The sequence below is a fragment of the Mytilus edulis genome, chromosome 11 (genome assembly GCF_963676685.1).
Source record: "Mytilus edulis chromosome 11, xbMytEdul2.2, whole genome shotgun sequence".
NCBI classification, from domain to species: Eukaryota; Metazoa; Mollusca; class Bivalvia; order Mytilida; family Mytilidae; genus Mytilus; species Mytilus edulis.
In genome coordinates this window covers 14416602-14430350 of record NC_092354.1, presented here as the reverse complement: position 1 = coordinate 14430350, position 13749 = coordinate 14416602, and the positions used below count along the sequence as shown (strand labels likewise).

Genomic DNA, 13749 nt, shown 5'->3' with positions numbered 1-13749 from the left:
GTGCAGTTAGCCAATCAGAATAACGTTTTATAATGAAACATACATCTAATGTAATTATTTATATCACGCGTTACCAAGATGATATTTAACGGTTTAGTTGTTCTTTTCAATGCGTCTCGATATAGATATAAATCTTTGGCTCATACTTGGAAGTCCTTAATTAGACATACAGAGAAAGTTTATGTACCTATTATTAGGTATAGAATATAAAATTACGAAATACGTAAAATGCGATTGCATATAAAAGTGTTTTCAAAATCAATTCAAAACAACCAAACGGAGCGCAAGATATTCGGAAGCTTGTTTTGTCCTGTATAACAAAGTTTCGAGATATTTTTAAGTATTGTTGGAAATCCATATCTTTCCTAGTATGCTGAAGATTATTTAGACAACAGAGAGATGGATAGAATGCCAATATTAATTTGTTTAATTACAAGTGAGTATATTTATTTCAGGTGTCACCTTTTTGGAAATTTCAAGAGAATTTCATAGATTTTTGGTGAGTTAGTCATCAAAAACAATATGGTAATTTATTTTGATAAGATTTTAAAATTGATTTGTACAATTTGTCGATTTTTTTTTTATATCAAATACCTATTTTTACATTATAATGGAAAGGCACGTTATAAATTACTGTATGATTATCGTAGCTCACAATTGATTCATAGAAATTCATTTTCTCCTTTTTACAGCATTCTTCATGACAATACATGCTATTGACTCTGGGAATATATCGACCATAAAAGAACCAAAAGGCAGTAAGCGACTTTATCTTCTTTAATCAATTAGTAATTTGATGGATTGTGTCGACAATTTATTATCCACATCGCCTAATCTTATTGAAAATTATGGTTAGGATAATAAGAAATCTAGAGTTGTAAATAAGTATACTTTTAACAATGCTCAACTTCATGTATTCCTGTACTCTGAATGATTTCTGTATTAACTTAGACATACTAATTTTATAACACTGAACGGCGTCGTGACATTATACAAGTAGGGTAAACTATTTTGGTTCAGTTATTATTTTCCTACACTGATTAGTTCTAATTTACGTTTTATTTGCTTATGTACTTTTACTTATCGAGATAGAAAGACGAATTTGGAAATTAGAATTAAACTGTTTTCTTTATGATATATCCTTGCATCAAGTCATTTAACTGTCCAGTAGTTGTTCCTATTTTACATGCCATTAAGGGCATACGATACAGTTACAGGGGAGGTTATGAAAATGCTAACGTAAATTGTTTTTTTCGCGTCGTCAAACTATGACTTATTGGGAAAAGATTCAGTTTTCGACTGATTTTTATCATTTAGACTGATTTATCTTGAAAACGAGTTCATGGATCCCTCTTTTTTTAAATGCCATTTGGTTTGATTACGCGAGAAGATGTTGTATGCCAATTTTCATGAAAACGTAAATAGTGCAATTTTTTAATTTGATAAATATACAGCAAAAAATGATGTATTTTTCTACATTCATGAACATTTGATAAATATGAGTTATTTCTGCAAAAACAAATGTATAAATTTTTTGAATACTTATAAAATACAGAAATTTTAAACTATTTAACAAAAAACAATTTGTGTTTATCTTTTAAAACAAAAACGTTATCGGTTTCTTTTGAAAGTGAAAATATGGCCAGTAATCCGAATTTTGTGCAAATTTTCGGCCTCATTTTACTCAAAAAAAAGCACACAAAGGGATATTTTTATTATATATTTGATTTAATCAGGTACAAAATAGTCTATATGGAAATTTTTATCAAAATGTAAATACGGGATCAAAACTGTATCATATGCCCTTAAGTTAACAATTAGATATACTTTTTCTTTCTACGTCGTTCCATTGCTGTTTTCAAAGCTATGCCAGTAACGATTTCTATCATTTATTATGTATCAAACAAATACCTGAATTGAATAAAATATAAAACTTGCAGTCTAGCAAACAGCAAAATCTAACATTGTTCATATATTAAAAAATAACTTTCGGATTATGAAGAAATTCATGTTTGATACAAATTTCTGCGCACGCAACACTTGTTTTAGAAATAAAATATGATTAAATCTGCCTCCGTCTGCCGAATTCTCTCGCAGTTTGAAAACCCATTTGTGGCCTTCTGCTATAGTCGGATTGTGGTCTCTTTGACACATTCCATATTTCCATTCTCAATTTTATTTTTTCAAATGTATATTTATGATTAAGATCAATTGCTACTCGAATTAAACGTAGAACTTACACTTCTATAATAATTACTTTCTCAGGTGAGAATGTAAAGCAAGTAGAATATAATAGGGATATTCTCCTGCCTAAATGCATACATGAGTACATGCATGATCATCGAAAAAGCAAAGGGTTATATTTAAATAAAAATCTTCGTCATGAAATATTATTAACAGGAGTCTTATATTTGCAGTGTTCCATAGTGTTTTTTTATGCTGTCATTTCATTGGATTTAAGAAAATAACGATCACTGCAAGTTAACCAACAAAATATACATCCCTTGTTTACCTGTGTACAAGCTTTTATAACCATGCGACCTCTAGTTTTCAAAATATTCTATAGTGATAACCAAATAAAAAATATAATGGTGATTTTAAACACCTAAGATATATGTTTATGATCCAGATTTGTTTTACTGCAATGGAATGTATATTCATTTCCTCATTATTCCTACAGCTGTCAAATTCATGGAAATATTTTGTTCGACCCTTTTTCGTATGCACCCGTATGTGACGTACTATGATTTTGTTGAATCACACCTCGTAGGTATAGTTACAAAAAACCCAAAAGTTAAAGATGGTCTTATTTTTGCATTAAATGTATCAATATTATGCACTAAATAACTCTATACTGTTATGATCTAACTGCTCATTAATCTGTTGATTTTTCAGGTGGAATCAAGTGCTTTAAATGCACTTCATGGCAAATTCCTCAGTGTAGCATTAGTGTGTACCATTATGTGGCTCTGTCATATTTTACGGTGGTTTATTGTTCTGACGATTGTATCAAAATGGTGATAAAACATGATGGAACCACAGGTACTTAGACATTCACTTGCCTGTTGAAAAAATAAAAAAAATGTTGGTGAAAATACGACTTTCAGTTTCAGAATTATAAAAAAAAACACAATAATTTCGCTTTTAAAAATCATGCTACTCACAGCATCAGACATTATACCACACCAAAGAGATAATCGATCCTGAGTTTCACATTTAATATTTCTTCGGTAAACAAGGGAGACGGGGAAATAAACATATTGTTGACATTAACTTTGTCTTTTAAGCTCATATTGTTATTAATGGGTTCTTAATTTTTATGATGCATAGCTTTAGGATGCCGATATCCTCTTAATGACAGAAAATACAACGTTCGCACAACAAACGTGTATAAAGTTTGGCGTCCAAATATATAGCGTAAAAACCCTTTAGTACCAGTGCTATTTCTCTTTCATGGTGGATTTGTTGTCTATGACATATTTTCAGTTTCCACCCTCATTTTAGAATGACTCGTGCATAGGGATTGGATATAATGTAGGACTAATAATGTGCGCTAGTACCAAACCTACACATGTTTTTAACTACGCAGACACAATTTTTGTTCTGTTTCTTTTACACAGGACAACATACTGCAAGCAATTGTTTGTTAAAACAAAAGGAACAAAATATATACCATCGAAATGATATATATGTCGCCTTACTACCTTCATTTCATTTCTTGTATCGTGTCTTAATTGTCGTTATTGATGCATGTTTATTTGACATCCACATGATGGTCATGTTCCTTTTATTTTTAGATGTAATCCGAGGTTGTTCATCAGGTGCAGAAATGGATGATCACACTTGTGATGACGACTATTGCAACCATGGAGTTTCCGCTTCAACTGGTTATTCATTTCTAATTGTTACAACTTTATACAACCTTGTGGTGTAGGATTAGAATCAAAACAGGCAAACTTGCAACAGTTTCAATTTAGTGAACTTGACTAGAACAGTTGATAATACAAACAATGATTTTCATATGTTTCTCACATTTTATATTTTTTCTGTTCCATAGTTGACTTATATCAAAATGAATGTTTGTCACTTTAAGTAGCAGCCTTTTATTTAAGAATATAATGTGATTCTAAAGACAACGTATTAGTCTATTTAATCAAGACTCAAAATTATAGAAATATAACATGCTTAAGAAGTTTTCAAAACATGAGGTGGTCAGATATCGGTATTTTGGTTTGCTTTACACTTAAACATCAGGCATTAAATAAAAACAAAAGAAAAAATACTTTTCAAATAGCATGAATTTGGTACCATACCGTTAATTTTTGTTGTTGTTCACTCAAAATGTTGTGTAAGTTTTGATAACAACATTTACGGAACAAGTTCGGCTATACATGATGTACAATTTGATAATCAATGCAGATATCTAATGGTGGATACATCTTGTAGCAAACATTTGATATACGACTGACAAGTGTTTTGAACAAATCTAGAGCACGAACCTTTAGAATAGACATTGTCCAATTTCAAATAAGAAACAATAATACTAGTAGAAGATTGCACTTCTGTAAATGAAGACATTTCTATTTCCCATAGAAAATCAGTTTCCGGACACTTGTACAATTGTGAATATTTTACTTTGAAGTTTAGTAAACCCATATATCCTGGAATGAAAAGTTTATATGCACTACTATGTATCATAGGTCTGTACATTGCTTGTGCGGCATATTGTTAACATTTATATATTCTGAACTTCCAAGAGTTTAATTTCTCCACTATCTAACAGCATTAATACTGGTAAAATGTCTGCTTTGTGTTTCTTTGATATGAAATAGTTATCAAAAGTACCAGGATTATAATTTTATACGCCAGACGCGCGTTTCGTCTACTTAAGACTCATCAGTGACGCTCAGATCAAAATAGTTAAAAAGCCAAATAAATACAAAGTTGAAGAGCATTGAGGATAAAAAATTCCTAAAAGTTGTGCCAAATATGGCTAAGGTAATCTACTCCTGGGGTAAGAAAATCCTTAGTTTTTCGAAAAATTCAAAGTTTTGTAAACAGAAAATTTATAAAAATGACCATATAATTGATATTCATGTCAACACCGAAGTGCTGACTACTGGGCTGGTGATACCCTCAAGGACGAAACGTCCACCAGCAGTGGCATCGACCCAGTGGTGTAAATAGTTATCAAAAGTACCAGGATTATAATTTTATACGCCAGACGCGCGTTTCGTCTACTTAAGACTCATCAGTGACGCTCAGATCAAAATAGTTAAAAAGCCAAATAAATACAAAGTTGTAGAGCATTGAGGATAATAAATTCCTAAAAGTTGTGCCAAATATGGCTAAGGTAATCTACTCCTGGGGTAAGAAAATCCTTAGTTTTTCGAAAAATTCAAAGTTTTGTAAACAGAAAATTTATAAAAATGACCATATAATTGATATTCATGTCAACACCGAAGTGCTGACTACTGGGCTGGTGATACCCTCGGGGACGAAACGTCCACCAGCAGTGGCATCGACCCAGTGGTGTAAATAGTTATCAAAAGTACCAGGATTATAATTTTATACGCCAGACGCGCGTTTCGTCTACATAAGACTCATCAGTGACGCTCAGATCAAAATAGTTAAAAAGCCAAATAAATACAAAGTTGAAGAGCATTGAGGATAAAAAATTCCTAAAAGTTGTGCCAAATATGGCTAAGGTAATCTACTCCTGGGGTAAGAAAATCCTTAGTTTTTCGAAAAATTCAAAGTTTTGTAAACAGAAAATTCATAAAAATGACCATATAATTGATATTCATGTCAACACCGAAGTGCTGACTACTGGGCTGGTGATACCCTCAAGGACGAAACGTCCACCAGCAGTGGCATCGACCCAGTGGTGTAAATAGTTATCAAAAGTACCAGGATTATAATTTTATACGCCAGACGCGCGTTTCGTCTACATAAGACTCATCAGTGACGCTAAGATCAAAATAGTTAAAAAGCCAAATAAATACAAAGTTGTAGAGCATTGAGGATAATAAATTCCTAAAAGTTGTGCCAAATATGGCTAAGGTAATCTACTCCTGGGGTTAGAAAATCCTTAGTTTTTCGAAAAATTCAAAGTTTTGTAAACAGAAAATTTATAAAAATGACCATATAATTGATATTCATGTCAACACCGAAGTGCTGACTACTGGGCTGGTGGTACCCTCGGGGACGAAACGTCCACCAGCAGTGGCATCGACCCAGTGGTGTAAATAGTTATCAAAAGTACCAGGATTATAATTTTATACGCCAGACGCGCGTTTCGTCTACATAAGACTCATCAGTGACGCTAAGATCAAAATAGTTAAAAAGCCAAATAAATACAAAGTTGTAGAGCATTGAGGATAATAAATTCCTAAAAGTTGTGCCAAATATGGCTAAGGTAATCTACTCCTGGGGTTAGAAAATCCTTAGTTTTTCGAAAAATTCAAAGTTTTGTAAACAGAAAATTTATAAAAATGACCATATAATTGATATTCATGTCAACACCGAAGTGCTGACTACTGGGCTGGTGGTACCCTCGGGGACGAAACGTCCACCAGCAGTGGCATCGACCCAGTGGTGTAAATAGTTATCAAAAGTACCAGGATTATAATTTTATACGCCAGACGCGCGTTTCGTCTACATAAGACTCATCAGTGACGCTCAGATCAAAATAGTTAAAAAGCCAAATAAATACAAAGTTGTAGAGCATTGAGGATAATAAATTCCTAAAAGTTGTGCCAAATATGGCTAAGGTAATCTACTCCTGGGGTTAGAAAATCCTTAGTTTTTCGAAAAATTCAAAGTTTTGTAAACAGAAAATTTATAAAAATGACCATATAATTGATATTCATGTCAACACCGAAGTGCTGACTACTGGGCTGGTGGTACCCTCGGGGACGAAACGTCCACCAGCAGTGGCATCGACCCAGTGGTGTAAATAGTTATCAAAAGTACCAGGATTATAATTTTATACGCCAGACGCGCGTTTCGTCTACATAAGACTCATCAGTGACGCTCAGATCAAAATAGTTAAAAAGCCAAATAAATACAAAGTTGTAGAGCATTGAGGATAATAAATTCCTAAAAGTTGTGCCAAATATGGCTAAGGTAATCTACTCCTGGGGTAAGAAAATCCTTAGTTTTTCGAAAAATTCAAAGTTTTGTAAACAGAAAATTTATAAAAATGACCATATAATTGATATTCATGTCAACACCGAAGTGCTGACTACTGGGCTGGTGATACCCTTGGGGACGAAATGTCCACCAGCAGTGGCATCGACCCAGTGGTGTAAATAGTTATCAAAAGTACCAGGATTATAATTAGACAACATTTCGCGGAATCAAAAGATTAAAAAAAAAGAGCTATGAATCTTAAATAACGACTGCAACAGAGAATAAGTATTTAAATCAGCTGTATTAACAAAGCGCAACTCATAAATATTTTTAGTGGAGAAATATGAAAATGACTCAGATCTTTGATCTGCCTTTTATCGGTATTTTCTCATATAAAGGTATTCACATCTAATTGTACATTTCATATTATTGTTTTGGAAGGTTTTGTATCGTTTGTATTATAAAATGTAGTTTTGAATAAGGTATTGTACAGATTAAAAACCCATTATGCCTACGCCTTAAAAGAGGAGGAATATACCAAAATGTAAATCCCACTTATAGGTCGAAAACAAACTGACAAAGAATACAAATTAAAGACAAAAAGACAAAAAACAAACAACAGTGTACATAGCACATCTTAGACAACTTAAAACTGTGCATTGCGCAACAAAAACCCCAAACCAAAGTTGGAAAAGGGGGGGGGGGGGTGTTAGATGTTCCGACAGGGTACACAGATCCTGTGGCACATGTCGTGTTGCTTAAGTATGATTTTAAATTGGGATTTAAGTGTAAATGTATTATTTGGTGTATAGTTATTTTTTGTAAAATAACAAATTACACATTATGCTTACAAGATTTTATGTCCTTCTCAAGTTGGCTGTAGATTATTTGTGAAAATAAACCGGTTGGTTAATTATTGAACTTAAAATTTAATAAAAAAAAATCAGTCTGTTTCACTGTATTGTATTTAGAATCTCATATATATTTGTGATTGACTAAATTTCACACTGTAAAATTTTCTCAGACAAAATTTCATGGAAATGGACACTTTTTTATTGCGAAATAATGTCCGAGGACTATATGTTATATGAGATTCTGTCTGACAGACAATATCTATGGGGAACACTATTAAATGTTACCTTCTAAGATAAACAGAATGCAACATCCAGAGCCTTTTAAGAGAAAGGCTGAGAGTATATGATCAATCATGGAGCCATTATTTTACCGATATTCAAACCTCGTAAATTTATTAGGATAAGATAAATCGGGGCATTAAACAAAAAACTAAGGAATTCGAATGAATTCAGAAAGGAGATCGCCAGTTGGCGTCTTTGACATGCAAGCTTCACCCACCGTGAAAATAAACTGAGCCCAAATGTCACGATCGGGAAAGGGAAACAATCAGACGACTATATAACATTAACGGTACCAATTTTTCTGCACCAGATGCGCATTTCGACAATACATGCCTCTTCAGTGATGCTCGGGGCCAAAATATGTAAAATCCAAAGCTTATATAAAAGATGAAGAGCTATAATCCAAAAGTTGTTATTTGTAGGTGTAAGACCTCGAAAAAATTTGTCGGTAGGCAGTTGAGCCAATAATTCTTGATAGTGACTTATCTTGTGCCCATTTCAATTGTTTCTCCTCATTACTCTATTGTATCAACTTTTGTGAAAATATCATACCCCCTGTTAATGTGAAGTGAAAACAAATTAGTGCACGCAAGAGCATCACATATCAAATTAAATTTGCCAAACTATTAGGCAAATGGTCAATGACTACTACGAATAAACCAGAATTACCATGATCGAAATTTTGTATTTGTGCCAGACGCACATTTCGTCTACAAAAGACTCATCTGTGAAGCTCGAATAAAACAAATTTAAAAGGACAAATCATTTACGAAGTGGAAGAAGCAACGAGAAGGTGACGAATAATAAATGAATCATCTTTTAGTCATAGTTTATAGACTATTTGGTGTGAATATTTCTTTGGTATCTTTTGCCTCTCTTCTACACTAAATAAGTGTATTTGTGTCAATATCAAAGAAATGATCTAGATATGAAGCATACCTTCTTCCGGTAGTTTTCTAAATCGCAAATTCATAAGAACTTAACACCATGTGCAAAAAACTAGATGACAAACCGATAAACATTTTGATAATGAATAAACTCATCATAGATACCAGGAATGAAATTGAATATTTACGCCAGACGCATGTTTCGTCTACAAAAGACCCATCAGTGACGCTCGAATCAAAAATGTTATAAAAGGCCAAATTAAGTACGAAGTTGAAGAGCATTGAGGACCAAAAATTCCTAAAAGTTTTGCAAAATACAGATAACAGAAACCAACCAAAATAATGGAAATGTAGGCTTTTGACTTGAAACAGGGCGATAAAGAATATGCGATGTTACAACTATTTTCAATCGCTCAAATAAAATGGATATGACCGGGCTTATTATAACAGCAAGAAACATAACAACATAATCTAAATGCTAAAAAGTACTGATATAAGAGTATTGGCTAGGTAACTACTAAAAATTAATTAAAAGTCAAATACAACTTATCAATAAATCTTGGTATCTACACTTAAGAATCGTACTCTAGACTTCCAATGATAGATTTCAAAATGGTGCAGTTGAAATCATTCTGTTTTTTTACGCCCGCCATCACGAGTTATTTGATCGTTATAAAATATCCGTTTCACAGATGATAACGGATATGTTCCTAGTGTCGAACCTACAATCCCGTCCCATTTTTATGAAGTGACCTACCGAATTAGACTTCTTATTGGGTTTTTACTAAAATGAGAACAGGAAGGGTGCCATATGTAAAGCAGGATCTGCCAACCCTCCGGGAGCACCTAGAATTAACCGAAGTTTTTTATGTTTCGTGTTATTTTGTGGTGACTAGGGTTGTGGTACAGTGTATGCTTCTGTGCACCTGTTTTTGACAGTTTGGTCTATTTGCTCTGTTTGTTCTGTTCACACATCGTTGTCAGTGTGTTAGAGTTATATGCATCTGTCATACCCGTGAGAAGTTCAGCTAGCTAGGCCAGGTTGAGTCCACCATTTTTACATAAAAAAATGTACGACCAAGTCGGCAACAAACTAACAATGTCATGGCAAAAAACAAAAACGACGAAAAGGCAAACAAGAAAATAAAAAAACACAATATAGAAAACTACTGATCAACATGAATATCATCAAAAACTAGGGTTGATTTCAGATGATCAAGGAGAGCATATCATGAAAGTATCAATTAATGGAATATTCAGAGTTCATATTATGCTGTTAAACTGAAAACCTTTATGAATAAGGGTATTCAAAAGATGACTGTGTTTGCACGTATTGTATCTTAAACCTAGAAACAAGGATGTGATATCCCGTTTGTTATAAAAACTTAACTAGAACACACCCGCGAAATCGCGGGCATTCAGAGCGGAGTTAAAAGTATGTAAAGTGTTGTTAGAAGTTTTATACCTCCTCCTTCATTTCCAAAATTCCAAATTTTTGGTTTTCTATCAATTTCAATATGAACATACATTTAGTATGTTATGAACATTTAAGTAAGGAGCCTGTAGTTCAGTGGTGGTCGTTTGTTTGTGTGTTACATATTTGTTTTTCGTTCCTTTTTTGTACATAAATAAGGCCGCTAGTTTTCTCGTTTGAATTTTTTTACATCGTCATTTCGGGGCCTGTTAAAGCTGAGTATGCGGTATGGGCTTTGCTCGTTGTTGAAGGCCGTACGGTGACCTATAGTCGTAAGTTTCTGTGTCATTTTGGTCTCTTGTGGAAAGTTGTCTCAACATGGCAATCATATCACATCTTTTTTTTTGTAATCAATGAATTTTGTAAAATATTTAATGAATGGAGAATTTCAGAAAAGGTATCAAAAGTTCACATGAATAATTTTAGCGCTTATCTGTATATTACTATATAAATAAAGTGTATTTACTTTCAATTCTTAGTTTAGTAATCGATCTATGGTGGTCAATTGACATAGTATACAGACCCTCTTCATTTAATAAACTCTGAACAGAATTAAAATACACTTTAAATTTCGTCCAATGACGGGACAATATCCGGATACCTTTTTTCTCGTTTTTCTCCCAAAATAACTCAATCTGAATAATCATATGACTGGATGACAAATGCGAATATGCACTGTACATATAGGACACAGAGTCGTGTTGATTAATTTATTGTGGAAAGAAGAGAAGCGACACCAAAAATGAGGTCTTCTCTTTTAATAGTATAGAAGCTAAAGCCAAAATTCCAAACCAAAACTTCGGATCTATTGAGCAATTAAGGAACATTTAAAAGTAATCAGTGGTAATGAAATTCCCGACTTAATTATGTATCAGGATTATATTGATTCCTTTCATTCGTAAAACATGACTTAGCAAACGATTTGGAAACTATACGCACCGCACCGTTAGAAGTGCAAAATAGTTCCAAAAAGAAAACTAACAAGTGCTGTTTTTGTCATATAATAGTGATTTAAGATAGTTTTGTCATTGTGAAAAGATTTCTTAATTGCGTGACAATCACTTATTTTGGATTACTATATTTCTTTTTGATAAGTTTGCATACTCAGGTGCAATGAACGATTTACACATTTCATTATATTTGGTTGCTTATTGTTGCAAATGTTTCTTGCTTCTCTTTAGACCTTAATAGTTTTGATTTATTCGAATATTTGCTCAGTCTTTTGTTTGCGTTTGTCTATAAGTCGTTTTTCCTTTTACCATATTCATGACGTTGGTATTTAGACTGTGAATTATAAATTTCTGTCTGTTCTGTATCTTCCGCCTCTCTCTTCACGGCTTACATCAACATTGCTAATACACTGTTTGTTTGAAATACAAAATATCACATTATATAATTAAATTATTCAACTATCCAATTGCAGTTGAAGTAAACGAAACAACAGATACAGTTATGTCTGCTTCTTATCTTGACACACATATAAAAATTGCCAATTAGGATCGGTTGAACACAAAACTTTACGACGAAAGAGTTGCTTTTAATTTTCTATTTGTGAACATTCCATTTCTACTTGGTAACATTACAGTATCATCTGCATATGGAGTATATATTATTTTATTGATACGATATTCCTGAGTTAGCATTCTAAACAGATAGAGGGTTGCTTACAAGGAGTATATTAAACCAAAAGTTTCAAGTTGAAATCATTCTTTGAAACTTTTACGCCATCATGAGTTGGTTGACAGTTATTTGAATTTAACGTGATGTTAGGAGGTCGCATGACTTCCAAGAAACCACAAACTATGATGTAGACCTAAATAAACAAGCAGCAGTCGTGTTGTTTATGTTTACATTGGCTGTTTTAAAATTTTACCTTGATAAAAAAATCTATATTTGGTACGTTTTTTAAAGAAACAAAATTAACTAAACAGTGGTAATGTAATTCAAATGTTTATCATATACATAGAGTACATAACTCATATTTGTATTGTATGATAATAGCATAACATTAACCTAAATTCCATGTTTTCCTAATTGGTGTTTTGCGAACTGAAATCATCATATGTTTTTGACTATTATCACATGACTGCATCATGTCGGCTCTTTGACTGATATTAAACCTTGGGCTGTAGTACATCTGATATGAAAAATGTCATGACATAATTTGATAAGTTCTGATAAAACAGACCAAGTTATACATGCGTGTAACTTGACACGTTCATTATGGCGCTATTGTTTAATCAATACATTTTAATTTTGACAAATTCGAGGTTTTAACGTTTTCAAGTCTTTGATAAAGTTATTCTAAACATTTGTACTTGATTTATCTTTTTAATTTCACTGTATATCAAAAGAGATGATGACGTTATTTGAATTATTCGAATGTTATTACATGGTATCTTATCTACTATATATGACTATTAAAACGTTTCAAAAATTCATATAATCCATAAATAATCAAGCTTCTTTGGCGAGAAATAAGATGGCAACTATGATTTAAAATATTCCAAAGCAGATAAAACAATATTAAGATATTTAAGATATTTAACTCATGAATGATATCGTATCTAAATACTAAATAAACAAAATAACAATAGCCGTCTAGGACTAGGGAATTACAACTATTCAGATTGCTCTCAGATTGTGTAAAATAAGTGACAAATCTAGTGTTGATAAAGGGAAACAAATTTTCGAAGTTTGTCGAGGCAAATTTGAGACTAAAATCAAATTATTTTGTTTGAAATCGATGTGTTATAACATAAATTTTGATAATCACCTTGGATACAACCTGTATATCGTATTGGTTTGGTTTACACGGATTTACAGGTCAATCAAGTCCTTCTGGCTTAACGTGTAATTGAGGAAGTATCTCGTAACTGTAGAAATGGAAATTCCCAGTTACTATTTAAAAGGGTTTAAATATATACTGATGAAATTAAGCAGGAATCCTCATGTATGATAACATTTTCTAAATATTTATCTAGGCAACCATTTACAAAATCACGACCAAATGGATTACCGATAAGAAAAACACTTTATGAGATGATCGATAAGTTTAAAGATACACCGTATATATATAATTTCAAAATAACTTTTCGGTTATTTCTAAACGCATATC

At 32.5% G+C, this 13749-nt stretch overlaps 1 protein-coding gene across 1 annotated transcript; it reads left to right on the top strand.

The window, feature by feature from the left end:
• Positions 1 to 291: 291 nt before the first annotated feature.
• Positions 292 to 4054, top strand: LOC139494764 (uncharacterized). The gene is made up of 4 exons (XM_071282963.1): positions 292 to 436; positions 693 to 758; positions 2896 to 3042; positions 3798 to 4054. Exons 1-4 carry the CDS (start codon positions 400 to 402, stop codon positions 3932 to 3934), a joined length of 387 nt encoding a protein of 128 aa, XP_071139064.1. The 5' UTR covers positions 292 to 399; the 3' UTR covers positions 3935 to 4054.
• Positions 4055 to 13749: the final 9695 nt, after the last annotated feature.